Source organism: Loxodonta africana, chromosome 20 (assembly GCF_030014295.1).
Source record: "Loxodonta africana isolate mLoxAfr1 chromosome 20, mLoxAfr1.hap2, whole genome shotgun sequence".
NCBI classification, from domain to species: Eukaryota; Metazoa; Chordata; class Mammalia; order Proboscidea; family Elephantidae; genus Loxodonta; species Loxodonta africana.
In genome coordinates, this window is record NC_087361.1 from 61,340,942 (window position 1) to 61,367,212 (window position 26,271).

General features: G+C 41.2%; 1 protein-coding gene across 2 annotated transcripts in view; it reads left to right on the plus strand.

Moving 5' to 3' along the window:
- The window catches only part of KCNH1 (potassium voltage-gated channel subfamily H member 1), a 742,144-nt gene that overhangs the window by 575,646 nt on the left and 140,227 nt on the right, over positions 1–26,271 (plus strand). For both annotated transcript variants that reach the window (XM_003410287.3, XM_003410286.4), the window contains exon 10: positions 21,149–21,345. In XM_003410287.3, coding sequence (XP_003410335.2) covers positions 21,149–21,345 — 197 coding nt within the window. The remainder of the gene's footprint in view (positions 1–21,148; positions 21,346–26,271) is intronic.

A 26,271-nucleotide genomic window follows, 5' to 3' on the forward strand; every position in this document is an offset into this window, starting at 1 on the left:
ACCTTATAACACTTTCAATGACCCTAGTTCCAAACGAGATCACTTTTGCAGGTATCATGGATTAAGAACGTCAGTATATATTTTTGGGGACACAATTCAATCAGTAACAAATTCTATCAAGAAATTTAGCTGTAAAAGGAAGGAGAACACAGCCTCAAACTGGCTACCTTCTTTCCCACCTATCCAGCTTGGAAAGGTTTGGAAAAATTGTCTATATATATCTAATTCTCTTGCCTCACTGTATAACGCCAGCTCTGTTCCCATCTTTTCTATGAAATCTCTATAGTCCTGCCTTGCCCAATCTGCCACACATCTTGGTGTTTTTTTGTTGTTGTTGTTTGTTTTATACTTTATACGTTGTTGGTTTATACTTCATTGTTTTATACTTACACATTACTTTCATATACTTACAGATATGTAACTTCTTACATTGTAAGGTCCTTAAGCATAGAGATGATGTCATATCCTTCTTTTATATCCCCCCTAAATTGCTGGAGTACTGCCTGATCCAAAATGGAAAAGGCCAAGTTATTGAACCAAATAGAGTCATGTGCAGAGAGATGATGACACTCAATCCCACTTCTGTGAACTTCCAATTGAATGGCTACCTGTAAAAGGGAGTCAGATGCAGTTCACATCAGACCTGGCATATGATGTTACAGGCTCTTGTGTGGGTTTCATTGAAAAGATATGTGGCCAGCCTACCCCACTGTCCCATCCAATAGATGTTGTTAGTTGCTGCAAATTCTGACTCATGCTAACCCATCCATGTGTACAGACTAGAACTGCTCCATAGGGTTTTCAAGGCTGTGACCTTTTGGAAACAGATTGTCAGGCCTGTCTTCTGATTCACCTCTGGGTGAGTTTGAACTGCCAATTTTTCAGCTAGTAATCAAGTGCTTAACCATGTGTACTACCCAGAAACACTATCTTTGGGTTTTAGGGACACTGTCTTTAATAGAAAAAGGCACCAGGAAATGATTTGCAGAAAATCACCAGGAAATGATTTGCAGAAGAGCATAATAATTGCTCCCCTTTGTACTAAGGAAAAGACAGGTGTTTCTTGGACATCTCTGAGCTCTCCAATAAAACCTAAAATGAGACCAGACCTTTCTAGAAGGCGATACTCCTCGGCAACGTGTGGTGAAGTACACTTCAAGGCCTCCTCAGTCTTCGCTTTCATTGTTGGCATCAGAGATCCAATAAAACACGTGGGCTAACCGTCCAACACCACAAACACAGTCAGATAAGACCTGGCACTTAAACCTAAGTCTGTATTCCTGTTAGTATATTTTCACAACTTGGACAGGAAATCAAACTGAGGAGATTTCTAGCGTGTCTGTCTGTCTGTCTTTGATGTATGGTCTCACTACTGTGTTCTAAGCACAGTGTTAGTGCTTTGTTTCCATTTGTTTACACTACTTCATGTGAATATCACAACAGTCTTATGAAGCAAGTATTGTTGCCCACATCTTACAGCTGAGTAAATCGAGGCTTAACCAAAACCAAATCAAACCTGTTGCCATCGAGTTGATTCTGACGCATAGTGACCCTGTAGGTCAGAGTAGAACTGCCCCATAGGTTTTCCAAAGAGTTGTTGGTTGATTCGAACTGCCAGCCTTTTGGTTAGCAGCATGTTCTCCAAGAATGTGCCAGGGGCAGTGCCAGGGAGGAGGAGATTTTGACACATTCTCTTTGTGTCTTAGACATGTCTCTAAGGACTAAGACACCATCCTGGACTTAATGTGTCTGGCATATATGATGGCTCCAAGGCTGTAGAACCGTTAAGGAGAGCCAAGTCCATTAACCATTTGCATTGTATAGGACACCATTTTGAGTGGTCCTTATAAGATCACATAACAGAGAATAGTGAAGGGAAATAGTCAGAAAATTCATTTCCGCTTTTACCCCTCTGGCCTGCAAAGCTGGGTTGGAGCCTGTCTTTGAGTCAACAGGGGCTTTTCTAGAGTGTTGGAATCCCTGGGTGACGTAAATGTTTAACATGCTCATCTCCTAACAGAAAAAAAAAAAGTTAGTGGTTTGAGTCTACCCAGAGATGCCTTGGAAAAAAACCTGGTGATCTACAACCAAAAACTCAGCCATTGAAAACCCCTTGGAGCACAGCTATACTCTGACACACATGAGGTCGCCATGAGTGGGAGTCAACTCAGCAGGCAACTGTTTTTTTTTTTTCCCCTAGAACGTTACAAACTCAGTTGTCAGGTTCAGATCTGAATTGCTTCTCCAGAACTCTATAACATTCAGGCAGGCTGTTTGATCCTTCCAGGGCCCCAGTCCCAACATCTCTTGAATTTGCCCTGGTCTACCTCCCACCCTTCTTCAGCCTGTTCAAGTGGCTGGTCCATCCTCTGCCCTTGGTTAAACCAAATTGCCTGTAAGGTCTTGATTTTCTCTGTACTGTGCCTCTCTCAAAGGAGCCCTGGTGGTGCAGTGATTAAAGCCATTGGCTACTAACTGAAAGATTAGCTATTTGAAGCCACCAGTGGCTCCACAGGAGAAAGATGTGGCAGTCTGCGTCTGTAGAGATTTACAGCCTTGGAAACCCTATGGGGTAGCTATGAGTTGGAATTAACTCGATGGCCGTGGGTTTGGGGTTTTGGTTCCCCTCTCAGAAATCTCCTCTTCCTCTCCTTGGGCCACCTCAGCCCTGTGTCCCACCTCCCACCCATGCTTTGTGAATGTTCTCAGTACCACATTTGTACCCCACGGGGTTGTTTATGTCCATTGTGAAAGTGGAGTTCAGAAAGATAGCTGCATGTAATTAGGGGTGGGAGGGGAAGAGGATTAATTATCACAGGGACGTTTGCCTGGAGTTTTAATTAGGCTGCCTTTCCTTACTTCCTGTTTTTTTCAACATAGATATCCACTAAATGTTGGTGTTTTAGAGGCTTGGGATATGAGGTTTTAACATTCTGCATCCAGTGCCTCAGTGTAACAAATAAATCAATAAGCTGATTGCTTCAAGTGATTTGATTGCCAAGCGCATTGGGGTACCTCTTTTGTTCCTTGAGTGAGTGATCACAGAGAACAAGAGATGAATGTGGTGTCACAGTTGTTCCAGCCTGTGATTTGTAGTCTGACCTGGGAAGCCATCATTCCGAGCAATGTGTATAAGTTAGAAGCAGCAGGCGAACCACTGACCTTCCCTTTGACAGTTCTCCTCGGTTATGTGTGTCATAAATACATGTCTCATTTGCCAGGACAGTCTTGGGTTTGTTTAGAATCTGACAGGTCCTCAAGACATTACATTCTTAAATCTCATGAATGGATAATTTATACCCAAAACACTGCCTTAATAGGAAGTAAGATTGTATGAGTTTCAATTTGGGCTGAAAATCAAACCCAAGTTATGACAGCATGAAGACTTCCAATACCTTGCAGATTAATCATAAGTATCTTACTGTGAAATACTTCTTATAGTAGGAACTAACCTCCATTTCTTGTTCCTGTCAAAACTTTTGACTGGAAAGCTTTTACTGTAGGAATGTTGTCATTTCTATAGATGCGTTTATTTATTTCATGGTGTGTTCCAACCACAATGCACACACACACACACAAAAACCCAAACCCATTGCTATCTAGTCAATTTTGAGTCATAGCGACCCTATAGGACAGAGTAGAACTGCTCCGTAGGGTTTCCAAGGAGTGCCTGGTAGATTCGAACTGTAGACCTTTTGGTTAGCAGCTGAACTGTTAACAACTGTGCCACCAGGATTTCCCACCATAATATAGTCACCCTTTTTATGTAATAGGTATGACCCAGAAGACTTGTTTATAAACTGAATTTTTAGAAAGAAATTCATATGTTAAATGTCTATGATTTTACTTACGTTAAGTGACTTTTACTTATGGGTCCTTTATTGCATGGGCAATGGTTTTTTTTTTATATATAGTTAGAAAAATCACCCTAAAATTTGAGAAGTACGGTATTCTTATATTGGGCCTTGTTTAAATGCAGTAATCGTAATAAGAATCAGGCAAGATTACCAATGATTACTCAATACTTCTGGCTCAGTTATACCGCGTTTAATAAGAATCAGGCAAGGTTACCAAAGATTACTCAATACTTCTGGCTCAGTTATACCATGTTTCATCTCAATAGGAGACTGCAGGTTTTGCAAATTCTATATTTTATCACTGATATTCAAAATGCTCACACAGAAAATTTGCCCGAGTTAGAGCCACCTGTTGGTCTTTCTTGTTTCATTCTTTTAGGAAAGGAAGTGGGGATACCAGCTCAGAGCTGGGGAGATTTGTTATATTCTGCTAGAATATTAGGCAACCTATTAGGTAATTTCTCATGGACCTCTCAGCCTACGGTTCCATGATTCTGTGTGTTTTGGTTATCAACTACCCTGTAATAAATCACTCCTAAGCATAGTGGTTTAAAAAACGTATTGTCTCTCACCATTCTGTGGATTGTTTGACTTGGTTGGTTCTCACTTGGGCTTCTCACATGTGGTTACACTCTGTTATCAGCTGGGGCTACAGTTGTCTAAAGGTTTGACTGGAGTGGACAATCAATATGGCTTCTTTGTACAACTGGCAGTTGAGGCTGGTTGTCAACTGAGAGCTCAGCTGGGCTGTGACCAGGGCACTTACACATGACCGCTTGTGTGGCTTGTGCTTCTCACTTGGTGGTTGGGCCCCAAGAAGAAGTATCCCAAAAGTAAGTGTTCCCAGGCAGAAAATGCAAGGCTTCTTATGACCTAGCCTCAGAGTCCCAGAGCATCACTTCTGCTGCATTCTATTGGTCAAAGGAAACCACCAAGGCCAGCCTAGATTCAAGGGGAAGGAAATTAGGCTTTGCCTCTTGAAGTGAGTTGTAGTATGTGCATACAGGAAGGAAAGAAATGGACAGTGCCCCTTTCTTGAGTATCTACCCCATTGCACGTCAGAGAAGAATATTCTCTAGAGGAATGTAATCACCTAAATGTGAAGGGCATAAGGGACATTGAGGGAGTAGGTAGAGGGAGGTTGTAGAATGTTTACTCTGAAAATGAATTGGCCAGCATTATTGGTTAGGACTCAGGACACTTTGGGGAGCACACACTAAATGATCCTATCTCTGTGAAAGCCAGTTAGCATCACATGGGAGAAACATACCCACCCACTGACCCCAGCCCTAAATTAGGCCACCTGCATTGCAAATGTTTGAAAAAAGAACTTGGTAAGGGAGTCTAAATAGCACAGTTCAAAAGACAGAGATAAACAAAAAAACAAACAAAAAAAACCAAACCTGTTGCCATCGAGTTGATTTCAACTCATGGTGACTCCATGTGTGTCAGAGTAGAACTGCCCTCCATAGGGCTTTCAGTCATCTTATCTTATGGAAGCAGATCCCCAGGGCTTTCTTCCATGGTATGGCTGGGTGAATTCCAGTTGCCAACTTTTCAGTTAGCAGCCAAGCGCAAACCATTCGTGCCACCCAAGGACCTTATAGGATAGGGATAACATCAGCGTATTACCTTAAAACTACCTCCAAGCATATATCCTACTCATATTAAGTCAGTAAAAAACATTTTCATAAATTAGAACTGCACTTTATTTCACAATGCAGAGAACTGTGAAGCAATGTGTCCAGTTCATTTGTTTTTCAGCTCATGTTTTAGAGGTGCTTAGAGAAGGCTGTGCCATACAGTATCTTATATACTAGAGAGGACACTTTGGTGTTGGAGGCAAAGCCAAATTCTTCCCAGGCACTTGAAAGTGTAATTGCTTCCTTAGACTTAGTGAGGGAAATAGCTGCCCTGTTAATCATGTTAAGTTGTGGGTACCTGGATTCCAGCTGTGGAGCTCGGCTGATCTAAATGCAAAGGCTGACAACTTGCTTGAATACGTTACTTTTTATTCTTTGTAACAGTTTTTACCTTCCCCTTGCACACCCCTCTCTGGCTCCCTGGGGCTTAATATTTGTGTTTATCTGTACTGAAAATTTGAGGCAAGGTAAACAACATTTTCAAGCTGCTTATAACAGGAGACCATGCCAAGAATTAGTTAGGCTTTGCGTTAGACATATGTTAAATTGTTGCTGGGGAAGGTGGAAACAGTAGCCTTAGGTGTGAAAAGCAGATGTTTAGAGGAGATTGATAGAAGCATGACCCCGAACGTGGCTATTTGGGACTAGTACTGTATTGAACAGGCTGCTCTAAAAAAAAAATGGTTAAGTGCTCAACTACTAGCCAAAGGTTGGTGGTTTGAACCCGACCAGACATGTCTCAGAAGACAAACATGGAGATCTGCTTCCGAAGGTTACCGTCTTGAAAATCCCATGGAGCAGTTCTACTCTGCACACATGGGGTCGCTCTGAGTTGAAACTGACTGCATGGCAGCCAGCAACAACAACAACTCTATTGACTATTAAATGTACTCCTGTGGAATGCTAGTGTGATCATTAAGGTTGTGTGCCAACTTGACTGGGCCGTGATTCTCAGTGCTTTAGCAGTTATGATGTAGTTTGGCAGTCATATGATCATGTGATCACCTCCATGATTAGATTTATATAATGTGATGACCTCCATGATGGGATCTGCTGTGAGTAGCCAATCAATTGAAAGGGAGTTTCCTTTGGGGTGTAGTCTGCATCCAATATAGGTGAACTTTCTGGCAAAGCTCCTGGGCTTTTGCCCACTCTGGGTCCTGCAGCTGGATCCTGTTCTCCTGACCTTTAGTTCTTGGAACTTGAGCTAGCAGCTTACCTGCCTTCTTGCTTGCTGATATTGGGATTTATTGGTCTTCACAGCCTGTGAGTAAGGGCCCTGCTCTCTGACCTACCAATCTTAGGTTTGCCAGCCCTTACAGCTTGAAGCCTCAAGCCTGACCCCTGGACTTGGGATGTTCCAGCCTCTACAACTGCATGAGCCATTTCCTTGAAATAAATCTCTTTATATAAATATTTATATGCTTTGCTGGTTTTGCTTCTCTAGGGAACCCAGCTAAGACATTTGGTACCAAGAGTGGTTCCAGAGAAACAAAATCGTAAGAATGAATTTTCTAAATTGCTTCTCAAGTCTGGTTAGTCTTAAAAATGTTGTTGACTCTGCTTCTAGTGGTAAAGAGGGCACTGTTAATTCATGGTGTGAGGTGGCAATTCAAGTACCAAAAATATCACCGCCAATAGATCAGGTCCTGGTGAAATTTGAGGCCTTGGGTGATCACAAGTTTGATGCCTTTCTACCATTTTGTCATAATGAGGAGTATGAGGTAGCTGATTGGTTGGTTCTATTTTTGCTAGACAAAGTGGTGAAAGAGATAAGCTCAGGGCTTCAGAGTCAAAGCTCAAGTGCCACATAAACGACCTCAAAGTTTCCATTTTTACCTTGAAAGAAAGCCTTATTTCTTGTATTAACAGAGACAGTATTCCTGAAAACCAAGCCCAGAGACTTATCGTAAGAGTGGCTGAGTTACAATGCCAACTGAATTCCCAACCTTGAGTAGTTTCTGAAGTTAAAGTGAGGGCATTGACTGGGCAGAAATGAAATCCTGAAACTTGGCAGGGGAACATATGGACAGATAATCAGGAATCTGGGGACACTGACCCCCTAAATTCTGTTGAATCACTCCCGACAACAGAAGCAGCCCTCTTACTCCCATCTGAAAAAATTATTCTATCTTTGTCTGCTAAGCCACTCTCCTCAGTTAAACAAATGCAGCTAACATGGCATGGATTCACCATCTTGGACTACAGCCACCAAAGAATGCAGACAAGGAGTATGTGAGGGCGACTTCATGGAGCTTCCAACAGGAGACAGAGAACCCAGTAACAATGGCTACACCCTTTCCCAACCCTAACCCGTCTTCCCTGTGCAAGGCCTCTGCCACTTTCTAGTGGACCTTGGTCCCTCAAACAGAGAAACACCAGCTCACTGCCACCCAGGGCCACCACACCCCTACCAGCTAGCCCCTATCACGCTATTTTTTGTTTGTTTTGAATTTTTTTGTTGCTTCTCGCTCTCCCTTCCTTCTTTTCCTTTCTCCTGCCCAGCTAGCCACAAGTGCCATCCCCTCCCCCTTCTTGATGGGCTGTGATTATTTGGTTTGTTTGCTTTATTCTTCTTCTTTTTTTCTGTTTCTTCTCTCTCTGTCCTTTACTTCCTTTCCTTTCTCCTCCCAGCCAGCCCTGTGCACTACCCCTGCCCCTTCTTGAGAGGTCATGCTGTACCGCTTGGCTGGAGAGTCACTGTGCACAGCTTCCCCAGATATGCACCTCTGTCACCAATCTCAGCACCATTTTATTTATTGTTTTTTTTTTCTTTTTGTTGTTCTTTCTTCTCTCTCTGTCTCCATTCCTTCCTTTCCTTTCTCCCACCCACCTAGCCCCATGCACCACCCACACCCCTTCTTCACAGGCTGAGCTGCACAGCTCAGCTAGAGAGAAACAGGCATATGGCCTCATCGGGCCTGCCCTGCACCCACTGGCTGAATCCTATGGTGCTGCCATTTTATTTATTTTTTTCCTTATTGTTTTTTTTTTTCTTTTGTTTCTCTCCCTTCTTTCACTGACCCACTTAGCTCCACATATCACATCCTTTCCCTTCCTGCATATCTGCACCATGTGATGAGTGCCATGTCCCCAAGTGCCACCAATAAGGTCCCCCAGACCCAGCCCTGCAGTGCCCAAAAACCCCACCCTGTTGGCCCCAGTTCATGTGGAAAACTACCCATCCCAACCCCCCACTCCCAATGGACACACCCTGCTGCACCATAGCTGAGTTACCAGCCCTGTCAACATGGACAAGATGGTGAGAAGTATCATGCCCACAGGTGAGCAAGCAAAAAACAAACAAACAAAAAAACTCCCAGCCTTTCTGCCCAGACATAAACAACAACAATAAAAGAATAGGAAAAAACGAATTTACAATTAATGAAGAAAAATAATTTAAACATGTCCTGGAGACAGCAGACAATATCAAAACATTAAAAAAAAAAAAAGAACAGGATGACTCCAGAAAGTGACCAAAATAAAACATCAAATGACCTTCCAGTAGAAGAAAAGGCACTGGAACTACATGATAGGGAATTCAAAACTCTAATATTCAGGATTCTCCTAGAGATGAAGGATATTGAAGACAAAAAGAAGGAAAAAGTAGAGAAAATCTTGGAAAATACAGAAAAAAAGTCAGGGAAAACAAAGACAAAACAATGGAACAATCCAAGAAAATAACACGGAAAGAAAATGTCAAAATAAATGAACAATTAGAAATGATATAAAAACAGCAATTAGAAAGTCAAAAGATAAACAACGAGATTTCAGAAATGTACAGTACAGTAGGTTTTAGGAGCAAATTTGAAACAATGAAAGACAGGATCAGTGAAATTGAAGACAAATCCATGCATACCAATTTCTTTGAGGAAAAGAATGAAGAAAAACGAAGAAACCCTGAGAACAATGTGGGATAAAATCAAAAGCAAAAATTTACATGGGAACAGAATTCCAGACCAGGGGGAGAAAATGGAAAACACAGAGAGAATCACTGAAGATTTGCTGACAGAAAACTTCCCTAATATCACGAAAGATGAAAAGCTGACCATCCAAGAAGCCCAACCAACCCCATATAAGATAGACCGCAAAAGAAAATTACTAAGACATATAATCATGCTCACTAAAACCAAGTCAAAGAATCCTGAGAGCAGCTTGAGAAAAACAAAAAGTCACATACAGAGGGGAAACAGTAAGACTAAACTCTGATTACTCAGCAGAAACCATGCAGGCAAGAAAACAATGGGATGACATACAGAAAACTTTGGAAGAGAAAAACTGCCAGCCAAAAATAATATATCCTGGAAACTTCTCATTCAAACATGATGGTGAAATTAGAACATTTCCAGATAAACAGAAATTAAGGGATATGTAAAAACCAAACAAAACTTACAAGAATTATTAAAGGGAGCCCTTCAGTTAGAGAAATAACAATATCAGCTGATAACCTGAATCTAGGGCACAAGACAGTATCAGCCAGATACCAACCTAGGTCATGAGCTCCCAAGGATAAAATAAAACTAAAAGATATATGACAGGGAACCAGAGGGGTCAACCTGTAAATGACAACAACATCAGAACAATAAAAGAGGGAATAAACAGTGTAGGTATAGAAGTTTCAAGTGAAGAAGAAGTCAAGTGATAATAAGCAATAAAAGACTAGTTTATATTTAGGAAGATGGGGTAAATTTCAAGGTAATCACAAAGAAGTTAACAAGCCTACTCATCAAAATAAAGAAGAAAAACATAAAATTTCAGTAAATACAAAATCTACAAAAGTGAAAAAAAGAAACAAACAAAAGGAATCCAGCACAGAAGAGTAAGAGGAACAAAGAAACATTAGCACCACAAGAAAAAAAAATCACCAAAAAATGACAGCAATAAACTCACACCTATCAGTAATCACAATGAATGTAAATGGCTTAAATGCACCCACAAAGAGATAGTGTCAGAATGGATTAAAAAAAAAAAAAAAAAAGAATGACCCATCAGCATGCTGTCTACAAGAGACACACCTTAGAAACAAAGACATACATATATTAAAAATCAAAGGATGGAAAAAATGTATCAAGGAAACAGCAACCAAAAAAAGGAGGAGTGGAAATACTAAGTTCAGATAAAATAGCCTTTAAAACAAAATCCACCATAAAAGACAAGGAAAGACCTTGATGATTAAAGGGACAATCCACCACGAGGACATAACCATAACCCAGTGACAGGGCTCCAAAATACATAAAACAGATTATAACATTACCGAAAAGGGAAACTGACGGTTCCACAATAATAACAGGAGGTTTCAACACACCACTCTCAGCTAAAGGACAGTACATCTAGAAAGAAACTCAATGAAGATATAGAAGATCTAGAGGCCACAATCAACCAACTTGACATCATACACATATACGGAACACTCCACCAAACAACAGCAAAGTACACATTTTTTTTCCAACGCACACTAAATATTCTCCAGAATAGACCACATCTAGGCCACAAAGCAACCCTCAACCCTCAACAAAATCCAAAACATTGAGATAATACAAAACATCTTCTCTGATCAGAATGCCATAAAAGTAGAAATTAATAACAGGAAGGGCAAGGAAAAAAAATCAAATACATGGAAACTGAATAACACCTTGCTTAAAAACCAATGGGTAATAGAAGAAATCAGAGATGGAATTAAAAAATTCCTAGAATCAAACAAGAATGAAAACAGATAATATCAAAACCTTTGAGACACACCAAAGGCAATCCTCAGAGGTCAATTTATAGCAATAGATGCACACATCAAAAAAGAAGAAATGGACAAAATAAAAACGGTAGCTATACGACTTGAACAAATAGAAATAGAACAGCAGAAGAAGCCCACAGCCACCAGAAGAAAGGACATGATAAAGATCAGAGCAGAAATAAATGAAATAGAGAATAGAAAAACAATAGAATCAACAAAACCAAAAATTGCTTCTTTGAAAGGCTCAACAAAATTGACTTACCACTGGCCAAAGTGACATAAGAAAAACAGGAGAGAATGCAAATAACCTAAATAAAAAATGAAATGGGGGACATTACAACAGACCCAACTGAAATAAAAAGGATCATAACAGAGTACCATGAAGAACTATACTCCAACAAATTTGAAAACCTAGAGAAAATGGACAAATTTTTAGTAACACACTAACCACTTAAACTAACACAAACTGAAGTTGAAAATCTGAACAGACCCATAACAAGAAAACATGTTGCTGTCGACTCCGACTCATAGTGACCCTATAGGACAGAGTAGAACTGCCCCATAGAGTTTCCAAGGAGCACCTGGTAGATTCAAACTGCCGACCTTTTGGTTTGCAGCTGTAGCAATTAACCACTATGCCACCAGGGTTTCCCCATAACAAGAGACAAGATTGAAAAGGTTAAAAAAAAAAAAAAAACTCCCAACAAAAATAAGCCCTGGCCCAAATGGCTTCACTGGAGAATTCTACCAAACTACTCAAACTATTTCAGAACATAGAAAAGGAAAGAATACTTCCAAATTCATTCTACGAAACCTGAATAACCCTGATACCAAAACCAGGCAGACATCAAAAAAGAAGAAAATTACAGAACAATGTCTCTTATGAATATAGTTGCAAAAATTCTCAACAAAATTCTAGCCAATAGAATTCAGCATCACATAAAAAAATTAATACATCATGACCAAGTGGGATTCATACCAGGTATGCAAGGATGGTTCAACATTAGAAAATCAATCAACATAATCCACTGCATAAATAAAACAAAAGAATCACGTGATCATCTCAGTCCACACAGAAAACACAGAAAAGACACTAAATGAAGCCCAACACCCATTCCTGATAAAAACTCTCAATAAAATAGGTATAGAATAAAATTCCTCAACATAATGAAGGGTGTTGATACAAAACCAACAGCGAACATTATTCTTAATGGACAGAGGCTGAATATATTCCCCTTGAGAACAGGAACAAGACAAGGATGCCCTTTATCACCACTCCTATTTAACATTGTGCTGGAAGTCCTAGCTAGAGCACTAAGGCAAGAGAAAGAAATAAGGGCATCCAAATTGGTAAAGAAGAAGTAAAAGTACCCCAATTTGCAAATGATGTGTGATACGTAGAGAACCCAACGGACTCCTAGAGAAAACTACTGGAACTAACAGAAAGATTCAGCAGAGTAGCACGATGCAAGATAAACATACAAAAATCACTTGGATTCCTATATACCAGTAAAGAAAACTACAAAAAGGAAATCAGGAAAGCAATACTTAGGAATAAATCTAACCAGGGATGTAAGAGGCCTATACAAAGAAAACTACAAAACACTACTGCAAGAAACCAAAAGAGATCTACACAAATGGAAAAGCATACCATGCTCATGGATAGGCAGACTCAACATTGTGAAAATGTCAATTCTACGCACCACAATGTTCAAATACGGTGCAATCCCAATTCAAATACTAATAACATTCTTTAACAGCATGGAAAAACTAATCATGTGCTTTAAATGGAAAGGAAAGAGGCCCCTGATAAGTAAAGCACTATTGAAGAAAAAGAATAAAGTAGGAGGACTTGCACTACCTGAACTCAGAACCTACTGCACAGCTACATTAGTCAAAAAAAGCCTGGTACTGGTACAACGACAGACACATTGACCTGTGGAACAGAATAGACAACCCAGATGTAAATCCATCCACCTACCAACACCTGATCTCTGACAAAGACCCAAAGTCCATTAAATGGGGAAATGACAGTCCTTTTAACAAATGGTGCTAACAAAACTGAATGTTCATCATAAAAAAAAAAATGAAACAGGATCCATACCTCACACCATACACAAAAGCTAATTCAAAAAACATCAAAGACTTGAATATAAACCCCAAAACTATAAAGATCATAGAATAAAAAATAGGATCAACAATAGAGACCCTAATACATGGCATAAATAGGATAAAAACTATAACTAACAATACAGGAACACCAGAAAATAAGCAAGATAGGCAAAGGATACGAATAGACACTTCACCAAAGAAGACATTCAGGTGGCTAACAGACGCATGAGAAAATGCTCGCCATCACTAGCCATCAGAGAAATGGAACTTGAATCTACAATGAGATATCATCTCACCCCTACATTACCGGCACGAATCAAAAAAGCAGAAAATAACAAATGTTGAAGAGATTGCGGGGAGCTTGGAACTCTTATGCAGTACTCGTGGGAATGTAAAATGGTACAACCATTTTGAAAACCATATAGCATTTCCTTAAAAAGCTAGAAATAGAAATACCATACAATCCGGCAATCCCACTCCTAGGAACATATATATCCTAGAGAAATAGGAGCCGTCACATGAATAGACATATGCACACCCATCTTCATTGCAGCGTTATTCACAATAGCAAAAAGATGGAAACAACCTAGAGGCCTATCAACAGATGAATTAATAAACAAACTATGGTACCTACATGCAGTGGAACTACTATGCAACAATGATGAATATGTGAAACATCTTACAAAATGAATGAATCTGGAAGGCGTTATGCTGAGTGAAATAAGTCAATAACAAAAAGACAAATACTGTATGAGACCACTATTATAAAAATTCTTGAAAAGGTTTATACAAAGAAAGAAACAATCTTTGATGGTTACAAGGGAGAGGATTCATGGGGAGGGAAAAACACTAACTAGACAATAGATAAGTGGTAGCTTTGGTAAAGGGTAAGACAGTACACAATACTAGGAAAGTCAGCACAGCTTGACGAAGGCAAGGTCATGGAAGCTTCACAGACACATTCAAACTCCCTGAGGGACCAAATTACTGGGCTGAGTACTGGCAACCATAGTCTCAGGCGACACCTAGCTCAATTGTCATAACATAGTTTATAAAGAAAATGTTTTACATCCTACTTTGGTGAGTAGCACCTTGGGTCTTAAAAGCATCTGAGCAGCCATCTAAGATACTCCACTGGTCTCACCTCGTCTAGAGCAAGGGGGAAGGAAGAAAACCAAAGACACAAGGGAAAGATTAATCCAAAGGACTAATGAACCGCAGCTAAGACAGCCTCCGCCGGACTGAGTCCGGCACAACCAGATGGTGCCCAGCTACCACCACCGACTGTCCTGACAGGAATCACAATAGAGGGTCCCAGACAGAGCTGGAGAAAAACATACAACAAAATCCTAACTCATAGAAAAAAAAGACCAGACTTACTGGTCTGGCAGAGACTGGAGAAACTCAAGAGTATGGTCCCTGAACACCCTTTTAACTCAGTGCTAAAGTCACTCCTGATGTTCACCCTTCAGCCGAAGATAGGTCCATTAAACAAAAAAATACCAGGCTCAATGGTCTGACAGATACTGGGAGAACCCCTGAAACTATGGCCACTGGACACTCTGTTAACCCAGAACTAAAACCATTTCTAAAACCCACTCTTTAGACAGAAGTTAGACTGGACTATAAAACATGAAATAATACTTGTGAAGAATGTCTTCTTAGTTCAACCGGATACATGAGACTAAATCGGCGACTCCTATCTGGAGGCAGGATGAAAAGGTAGGAAGGGACAGAAACTGGTTGAATGGACACAGGAAACCTGGGTTGGAAAAGGGGAGTGTACTGTCACGGCACAGGGATTGTAACTAATGTCACATAACAAAATGTGTATAAATTTTTGTATGAGAAATTAACTTGAGCTGTAAACTTTCACCTAAATCACAATTTAAAAAAAAATTGTGAAGGGAGCACCAGCCTCCTTGAAGACTGCTATGATTGCTAATTTAAGTAAGTCAGATTTGACAGTGGGAACTGTCCTAACTGAATTACGACACCAAACTACAATGAGACTGATTGGACCCCGTGGTAGTAGGGGCCAGGTGAGAGCAATCAGTTAACAAAGACAAGTTGGGTGTGGTTACCATAATGGATGGCAGATACAAAGCAGTAATCAAAATAGTCTGACTAGTATGGATTTATGGCATTGGCTACTTAGCCCTGGTGTCCCTAGAAGTGAAATAGATTGAAAATCTGCTAAATATTTATCTGATCTGCACAAGCAGAAGCATTCTAGTCAAGTGAATATAAAGTCTAACTTGAATCACAACACCCTGAATGAAGGGGAGGCTGAGTCCCCTTGAGGGAGTACCTCACTACACTGCCAAAAAAAAAAATATATCTATATCTATCTATATCTATAAAAAAAATCTATATCTATATCTATCTATATCTATATCTGTATCTATATCTATATCTAATCTATATCTATATCTATATCTATATCTATATCTATATCTATATCTATATCTATATCTATATCTATATCTATATCTATATCTATATCTATATCTATATCTATATCTATATCTATATCTATATCTATATCTATATCTATATCTATATCTATATCTATATCTATATCTATATCTATATCTATATCTATCTATATATATATATATCTTTCTCCCAGCCTTTCCCAGAGGGATCTACAAACTTTTACGAGTGACTGTTCATTGGGAAAAGGAGATAATGAGATTTTTGGGGGACTACTGGATACTGGCTCTGAACTGACACTAATTCCAGGAGATCCAAAACATCACCGTGGCCCACCAGGCGGAGTTGGGGCATACAGAGGTTAGGTTATTAATGGAGTCTTAGCTTATGTTCATCTCACCGTAGGTATAGTGGATCCCCAAACACATCCTGTAGTGATTTCCCAAGTTCAGAAAAGCATAATTGGAATAGATACACTCAACAACTGGCAGAACCCCCACATTGGACCCCTGACAAATGGAGTAAGGACTATTATGATAGGAAAAGCCAAGTGGAAGCCATTAGAACTGCCCCTATCTAGGAAAACAGTAAACCGAAAGCAATATCACATTCCTGGAGGGATGGCAGAGATTACTGCCACCATCAAGGACTTGAAGGGTGCAGGGGTGGTGATTGCCACCACATCCTCGTTCGACTTGCCTGTTTGGCCTGTGCAAAAAACAGATGGATCTTGGAGCATAACAGTGGATTATTGTAAATTTAACCAAGTGGTGACTCCAACTGCAGCTGCTGTTCCACATGTAGTTTCATTGCTTGAGTAAATTAATACATCTCCTGGTACCTGATATGAAGCTGTTGAGATGGCTAATGCCTTTTTCTCCGTACCTGTTTTGAAGGACCATCAGAAACAGTTTGCCTTCAGTGGGCAAGGCCAGCAATACTCTTTCAATGTCTTACCTCTGCGGTATATCAACTCTTCTGCCCTGTGTCATAATTTAGTTCACAAGGACCATGATTGCCTTTCCCTTCCATAAGATGGCACGCTGATCCATCACACTGATGACATTATGCTGATTGGACCCAGTAAGGAAGAAGTGTCAATGACTCTGGACTTACTGGTAAAACATTTGTGTGCTAGAGGGTGGGAAATTAATATGACAAAAATTCAGGCACGTTCCACCTCAGTGAAATTTTTAGGGGTTCTATGGTATGGGGCATGTCAAGATATTCCTTCTAAAGTGAAGGATAAGTTATTGCATCTGGCCTCTTGAACAACTAAAAAGGAAGCACAACACCTATTGGGCCTCTCTGGATTTTGGAGGCACCATATCCCCCGTTTGCGGAAACCCTGGTGGCATAGTGGTTAAGAGTTATGGCTGCTAACCAAAAGGTCAGCAGTTCGAATCCACCAGCTGCTCCTTGGAAACCCTATGGGGCAGTTCTACTATGTCCTATAAGGTCATTATGAGTTGGAATCAACTCGACAGCAATAGGTTTGGTTTTGTCGTTGTTTGTTTGTTTGTTTGTTTTTTTATCCCTAGTCTAATCCGGCCTACGTATCAAGTGATTCAAAAATCAGCTAGTTTTGAGTGGGGCCCAGAACAAGAGAAGGCTCTACAACAGGTTCAGACTGCCTTCCAAGCAGCTCTGTCACTTGGGCCATATGATCCATCTGATCCTATGGCACTTGAAGTGTCACTGGCAGATAGAGATGCTGTTTGGAGTTTTTGGCAGGCGCCTACTGGAAAATCACAGTGCAGACTCTTAGGATTTTGGAGCAAAGTCCTGCCATCCTCTGCAGATAACTACTCTTCTTTGACAAACAGCATTTTGCTTGTTACTGGGCCTTAGTAGAGACTGCAAGCTTAACCATGGGCCACCAAGTCACCATGCTACCTGAGCTGCCCATCATGAACTGGGTGTTGTCTGACCCACAGAGTAGTAAAGTTGGACGTGCACAGCAGCACTCCATCATTAAATGGAAGTGGTATATATGAAATTGGGCCTGAGCAGAACCTGAAGGCATAAGTAAGTTGCATGAGGAAGTGGCCCAAATGCCCACAGTCTCCACTCCTGTCATATTACCTTCCATCTCCCAATCTTCACCTATGGCCTCATGGGGAGCTCCTTATGATCAGTTGACTAAGAGAAAACTCACATCTGGTTTATAGATGGTTCTACAGGATGTGCAGGTACCACTCAGAAATGGATAGCAGCAGCACTACAGCCCTTTTCTAGGACCTCCCTGAAGGACAATGGTGAAGAAAAATCCTCCCAATAGTCAGAACTTCGAGCAGTGCACCTACTTGTTCACTTTGCTTAGAAGGAGAAATAGCCAGACATGCCATTCGTGGGCTGTAGCCAATGTTTGGCTGGATGGTCAGGAACTTGGAAGGAACATGACTGGAAAATTGGATACGAGGTATGGGGGAGAAGTATGTGGATAGACCCCTCTGAATGAGCCAAAGAAGTGAAGACATTTGTGTCTCATGTGAGTGCTCACCACAAAGTGACCTCTGCAGAGGAAGATTTTAACAATCAAGTGGATTGGATGCGACATTGCATGGAAACTAGTCATCCTCTTTCCCCAGCCACTTCTACCATTGTCCAATGGGCTTATGAACAAAATGGCGATGGTGGTAAGGATGGAGATTATTTATGAGCTCAGCAACATGGGCTTCCTCTCACCAAGGCTGACTTGGCTACAGCCACTGCTGAGTGCCCAGCCTGCCAGCAGTAGAGACCAACACTGAGTCCCCAGTATGGCACTATTCCTTGAGATGATCAGCCAGCAACCTGTTGGCAGGTTGATTACATTGGACTGCTTCCATCAGCTTTTTGTTCCTACTGGACTAGACACTTAACTCTGGATATGGATTTACCTTCCCTGCATGCAATACTTGTGCCAAAACTACCATCCATGAACTTATAGAATGTCTTACCAACTATAATGGTATCCCACACAGCATCACCTTGAATCAAGGGACTCACTTCACAGCAAATGAATTTCAGCAGTGGGCCCATCCTCACGGAATTCACTGGTCTTAACATGTTCTCTATCATCATGAAGCAGCTGGCTTGATAGAAGGGCAAAATGGCCTTCTAAAGACACAATTATTGCTCTAGCCTGGTGACAATACCTTGCAGGGTTGGGGCCAGTGTTCGTCAGGAGGATGTATGTGCTCTAAACCAGAGTCCAATATATGGTGCTGTTTATCCCATAGCCAGGTTTCATGGGCCCAGGAATCAAGGGGTGGAAATGGAAGTGGCACCACCCGCTACTACCATAGTGAGCCACTCGCAAAATTTTTTCTTCCTGTCCCCATGGCCTTATGCTCTGTGAGTCTAGAGGTCTTAGTTCCAAGGGGAGGAATGCACCCACCTGGAGACACATCACTGATCCCATTGAACTGTAAGTTAAGAATGCCACCTGGCAACTTCAGTGTCCTTATGCCCCTGGATCAACAGGAAAAGAGGAAAGCTACCCTATTGGCTGTTGTGATTGATCCTGGTTACCAGGTGAAAATCGGATTGATATTACATAAGGAAGTAAAGAAGAGTATGTCTGGAATGCAGGAGACCCCTTAGGCCGTCGCATAGCACTACCTGCCCTGTGAATAAAGTCAATGGAAAATTATAGCAACCCATGACTGCTAAAGGCCAAGACCCTTCAGGAATGAAGGTTTGGGTCGCCCCACTGGGGAAAGAACCACGACCAGCTGAGGTGCTTTCTTGCAAAGGGAATACAGAATGAGTGGTGGAAGAAGGTAGGTCTAAATACCAGTTACAACCATGTGACCAGTTGTAGAAATGAGGACTGTAATTGCTGTCAGTATTTCTGCCATGCGTGTGTGCATCAAATGTTTTTGTTTTCTTCATTTGCAAAATATAAGATTTAAACAAGGTAGTGCACATTCCGTTGTACATGTATTTGTTGTATCATGTTAGGTGCAAGTATGACTTTATAATTTTCTTTATTCAGAGGTTATGTGTGGTTTAAAGTGATGTGTACAGGTGCCAAGCTGACAAGGGATGGACTATGATGGTGAAGGTTGTGTGTCAACTTGTCTGGGCCTTGATTCTCAGTGGTTTGGCAATTATGTTGTAGTTCGGTAGTCTTATGGTGATGTAATCACCTCCATGATGAGATTTGATATGATGTGATCGCCTCCATGATGGGATGTGCTGTGAGTATCCAATCTGTTGAAAGGGACTTTCCTTGGAAATGTGGCTGCATCCAATATAGGTGGATTTTCTGGCAAGGCTCCTAGGCTTTTGTTCACTCTGGATTCTGTAATTGCCTCCTGTTCATCCGGTTCTTGGGACTTGAGCTAGCAGATTACCTGCTGCCTTGCCTGCCTATCTTGGGATTCGTCAATCTTTGAAGCCTGTGAGCAAGGGTCCTGCTCTCTGACCTGCCGATCTTGGCTCCTCCTGGCTGCTATATGAATCTGAAACCTCAGGTCTGACCCATGGACTTGGGACATTCCAACCTCTACAGCTGCATGAGCCGTTTCCTTGATGTAAATTTCTCTATACATATATTATTACACACTTTACTGGTTTTGCTTCTCTAGAGAACCCAGCCTAAGATAGCTAGTGGTAGAGGGCCCTGGAGATAACATTTTTGTAGGTCCATATTTTTATACTACTAGTTAGGCATCTGTCAAAGGTCAGGAGCTTATAGGAAGCAGGTGTGGGAGAGAGGGATGAGGAAGGAAGCATCATACAAATGCAAATATTAAAGCAGTGGACAAAGTATGGGAGGGGATGGACCTACATTTGCCTGACTTCTTCCGTGTAGATCATCCCAGAGGAGACCCCCCTCCTGTTCTTTAGATACCCGGTGAAGTGTCCATCCCCTCACCGCTAGCAGCTTAAATGTTCACCTCTCAGTCATTCTAATGTAGACCCTCAGTCCACCTTCCTTCTGCAAATGTTGACTAAGCTCCTACTATGTGCTAGGTGCTGTGTTATGTGGAGAGATAAGACGTGTGAGCTGTTCTGTTGGAAGGCAGACAATAAACAAATAAATAATGTACTTACAGATTATGATTAGTGTTACTGAAAAAAACAGACGTGATAAAGAGTAACTGGTGGGTCCTGTTTCAGGTAGAATAGTCAATATAGCTATCTGAGAAGGGGACATTAATGATCTCATGGCCATTGATTAAACTTCGAAATGCAGCATGTGGTATTTTAAGTTCCTTAAATCGTGTTTTTAAGGTTCAAATTAAAGCCATATTTGCATTTTCTGAGCCCAAACTGCAGGATGTTGATGGATGGCAATTCTAGAAAACAGAGGGAAGCCAGCCTGGGTGACCAGACCCCTCCTGGCTGACACTTTCCTCATGACAATTTTCTCTCCTTAGGGAAAGGAGATGTGTTTGGAGATGTGTTCTGGAAGGAAGCCACCCTTGCCCAGTCCTGTGCCAACGTTAGGGCCTTGACCTACTGTGACCTACATGTGATCAAAAGGGACGCCCTGCAGAAAGTGCTGGAATTCTACACGGCCTTCTCCCACTCCTTCTCCCGGAACCTCATTCTCACCTACAACTTGAGGAAGAGGGTGAGCTGACAGTTTCCATTTCATGTGTACAAAGAGTCGTCCCTGTGCCCTGGGCCAGGAAAGTCCTTTATTTCAGTGAAGCAATTGGTTTTATGGAGGTTCTGTTCATTGCTTGGTCTTCAAAGCTTTTGTTATAAAATGAGAGAAAGAGGGGATGGTGCTAGATTAAAAGATGGATTAATTTTGGTGCAGAAGGGATTTGTTCATGTGTGTGTGTGGATGTTTTTCCCAGCAATATCTAGACCTTCCAGTATTTTGAAAAGATGAGTAAAACATAAGGTTCTTACTAATTAAAATGGCTCAATGGGGTTATTTAATTTATGTAAATGGAATTCTCCTGGTGACTGGGACCTGTTGAGTGGTGTGAAGCCATTAGCAAGCTGGTACTAATCATTTTTTAAAGGTATGAAAATGATTTAGTTGGGTCCAGAAAATAAGAAAGACTTGGAATCCAATTGCCTAGAGAATATTTTGTACACAATTGCCAACTTCACTGGTTGAGAAAGTGATTAGTAGTTTAAGAACCATATTTTTCATCTGAAGTCATTTCTTTCACCTACAAATCATGAGAATTGCTCTGCCTGTCTCTGAGGATTAAAATACTTGTCTTGTACTCTTTAGGTTTCCATGAATGACTTGCTTGCACTTCATCATCTCTTTTGGTTAAATCAGTAACAAGGCAGCTCTGGACCGAGAAGAATCATCTGGAAGGATTACCTTAGGATTTTTTCCCAAAATGAGCTCACAATCTTTTCCCCCAATCTTTTCCTCTTCTCTTAGTGCCTGTCTCCAATAAAATTTATGTGTCATGCCAGGGTTACAAGTTAAATACCCAGGCATTGTCCTTGATGTTTCTTCTCTCTCTCCCAAACTTCAAAGTTAGTCGTTAAATGCTGTGGATTCCACCTAAGCTCTCAAACTGAACTCACACTTGGCTGACTGCAGACCCTTTGATGTCCTGACTGGACCATGCAGTAGGCTGCAAACTCACTGTTCTGCCTTTTACCTGCCCTCACTGCAGTTCTTCCTACTCATATCCACTCAAGGGACCTTCTAAAAAACTAATAAGATCATGTTACTCCTTTCCGTAAAGATTTTTTGCCTGCATCATGACCTCAAGATAAAGCTTGTACATTTCGGCATGTTTTATGTGACTTTTCACATCTGACCCAATCTTAACTCTTAGGTGAGACTTCAACCATTCCTCCCATGCCCAGCCCTACCATGAGGGCCACACTCTGGTTATGTTGAACTCCACACAGCTCTTCAAGCATGCCCTAACTCTTCAGAGCACCGTGTCTCTGTACATGCTGCTTCCGCAGCTTGGGATTCTCTCTTCTTCTTCCCTGCGTGACAAACTCATGTTAACCCTTAGGACTCTGCAGATATGTTCATTTGGTCACTTACCCATTAGTCAAATATAGTACACTGCCAAAAGGACGGACAAATCTGTCTTGGAAGAAATATAACAAGAACGCTCCTTAGAAGCAAGAATGGCAAGACTACGTCTCACATACTTTGGACATGTTATCCAGGAGGGATCAGTCCCTGGAGAAGGACATCAAGACTGGTAAAGTAGAGGGTCTGCAAAAAAGAGGAAGACCCTCAATGAGATGGATTAACACACTGGCTGCAACAATGGGCTCAAGCATAGCGACAATTGTGAGGATGGTGCAGGACCGGGCAGTGTTTCATTCTGTTGTGCATAGGGTCACTATGAGTCGAAACCAACTCAACGGCACCTAACATCAACAATAACAACAACAGCACACTACCAACTCAACTAGATTAGAGATACAAAATGAATATTACTTAGTTCCCTATCTTCATAAACCTAAAGTCTAATAAAAAAAAAAAAGTCTAATAGAGAAGATAAATACATGAAGATAATTGCAATAAACCAAAAAAGGCAAAAAACAAACTGAGTGCTGTTAAGTCGATTCCAACTCATAGCGACCCTATATATACATTATGCTAAATGTGGAGTCCCTGGGTGGCATGAGGTTAAGCACTTGACTACTAGCTGAAAGGTTGGTGATTCAAACCCACCCAGAGGAGACTTGGGAGACAGACCTGGCAATCTACTTCCAAAAGGTCACAGCTTTGAAAACCCTATAGACCAGTTCTACTCTGCACACACATGGTCATCATGAGTTGGAATTGACTTGACAGCAACTAGTAACAACAACAATGCTAAGTACAATGATTGTGATTCATGCAAGGTATTGTGGGCGCATAAAAGGGGAGGGCAGTTAAAGGGAAAGCCAGGTGAGAAAGTGTCAGGGGAGTGATCCCTGAACTGAGTTGCAAAGGATGAGTCTGCCAAGCAAAGAGAAGGGGTAGATATTCTAGTTGGAGGGGCAGTTTGAGCAAAAACACGGAGAAAGGAGAGAGTTTTTAGTCTTCTAAGTCTTTTGTACAAGGTTTCAGACTCTGTCAGTAAGCTACCCCAATGATATGCTTCTACCTCTTTTAAATTCCTTTATTTCATTGACTTGTGATTCTCTGCCCAGAGACCTGTGAGGGCAGGATCTTAGCACCTTGGTATCCCCAATGCCTAACCCAGTGCAGGACACCTATTAGGGAATTAATAAATATTTGAGGGTGGCAAGGAGAAAGAGATGGGATCTCTAGGCCTCAGTTTCCCCATCATAAATGTAAAGTTGTGGCTAGATGATTTTTATGGTTCTGTGTTTTGACACCTGATCACAAATTCCAGTGGGAAATGGACAGGGGTTGAGAACTGAAAGTTCACAGTTCTCCCTTGTTTATCTGTTGACTTGGAACATGGGATGCTTGCTGGTGCTACTTTTAGCAAAGTGGATTCTCTCAAAATCTGTTTGTTTATTTTTTTTTTTTTCTATGAAAGCAAGTTGATTATAATCAACTTTCAGTGTTGCTGGTAATATAGGTTGAAAAAAATATGCAGTTTGGGTTATTTGTGGGAGTAATCATCTTGGGGTAATTGTGGATCAAGTAAATTTGTCTTAAAAAAAACAAAAACGACAACAAAAACACCACCAGCTTAGTGGTCAGATTGTTTGTATAAGCACAGGATGATTGGTGACTCTGGAGAAGAGAAGACACAGGGCCACATCTTGGAAGAACTGTTGGGAGGAAGAGAGTTAGGTCCGGTCTTTACAGCCACAAGGAGCAGAAGAAGAACCAAAGCTTTGGACAGATATATTTTGCATTTGCAAAAGGAAGACCTTTGAAAAGATCAGAGCTGCCCAAAGAATGAAATAGGCTGCTTTGAGTGGTATCCAATTTCTTCTTCTGAGGGTATTTAGGCATTCCCTGGATACTCATGCTCAGAAACCTTGTAGATGGAGAGAATCAGACTTGTTGATCTTGAAATTCCTCCCAATCCAAAGTGCCTATGAGTCTGGTATGGATCCAAATGAATTTTAAAAAGATCTTTTATGTAAAGAGGTAGCCATTCCCTTTTTGGAAAAAGGAGGCTCGTTATTTTGGTTTTGCCATTGTAATTTCTCATTGTGTCCTTCTGAGAATCAATTCATAGTTACATAGGGCATAGAAGACAAGAACATTACATGCATGAATTATTCTTGTAGTTATTTTCTTTTGCTGGCAAAAAGAAGAGTATTCTTGTGGCTGTTTTGATCTTGGCAAAATCAAGTGTGTAATTTGCATAGATTTCTGAGAACACAGTGCCTTTGACCTCTGTCTGGGGGTGGTTTGATCTTACAGACCTCCTCCAGTGTATAGCAAAAACTCTCAGCTGAAAGGTTCCTCAATGGCCATCCAGTCCCTCCCACATGTCTCCACCACCTTCATTTTATAAATATGCCGTTTGATAGAAAAATCTCAGAGCTGGGTTGTTAATGGAAGAGTTGGAGCTAGAAATTGACCAGGTCCCTTGCTTCTCACAGCTGTATTGCGTACTCTGGCCTCTGTATTCTAAGCCTCATCTCTTTATCCCTAAACCCAGGTATATAAGTATCACTCAACTCTTAGCACTGCTCTTGGGGTGCAACTCAGGAAAGGACCTTTTGCTTTCTTCCAGTCCCTCCAAAACAAGATCATAGGCTGCCTCATGAAAGAGATATAACCTGGAGGCCATTCTAGCATTTTGACTTTGGCTTCTCCTACCTGTGTGCTCTGAGCCAGACAAGACATAGATCTGAATCCTGCCTCTGCCACTTTGTGACTCTATAGTTCTGGGCAATTTATAAAATATTCTTAAACCTGTGCCTCCTTGTCTGTAAAACGGGGATGATGAAACTTTCCACCCTATAGGATAGTTGTGAAGATTAAATAACACATAGAAAGCTCTTACACACAGGCCCTAAGACATAGTAAGTATTCAGTTAAATTGTGGGTAAGTCTTATTTTGTTTTGTTCACATGAGTGATATCCTTCTCTTTATTATTCTGTGTCTTTTGGAAAATAAAAAGAAGGCAGGCTCCCCTGCCTTTGCTCACACAGGTTGCTTGTGCTACAAAATGTTCTGTGGGTTTTGTTATGTTATCCCAGGGTTTTTCTCTACACTTCTTGCTGCAAAGGAGAGCCCACCCAGTTGCTCCAGAAAATGGAATCCAGTGCTGACCTCACTGTCTCTTTAGCTCATGGTGGTGGAGAGATCAGCACTCGCCTACTCTTTGGGCCAGTTCCATTCATGGAGAGAATTGAGCTATTCTGACATCATAGGTCAGTCACCAGGGAGTTGGGGTTTTGCCAAGAGGAAAGCACAGTGCCCTTGTTTCTTCTGAGTGAGGGATGACCGATGGTTATTCATGAAAAAAGAGGAAGTAGAGCCTGCCTCACGCCAAACCCTTGACTCTCAAAAGGTGCCTGGATAGGAGGGCATTTTCTTCCAGGCCCTGAGTCTTTTATCTGCAATCAGCGCCTTCCACCCTGTTAATGGTAAAAGTATTACCAACTCTAGATACCAAGCAAGCTGGG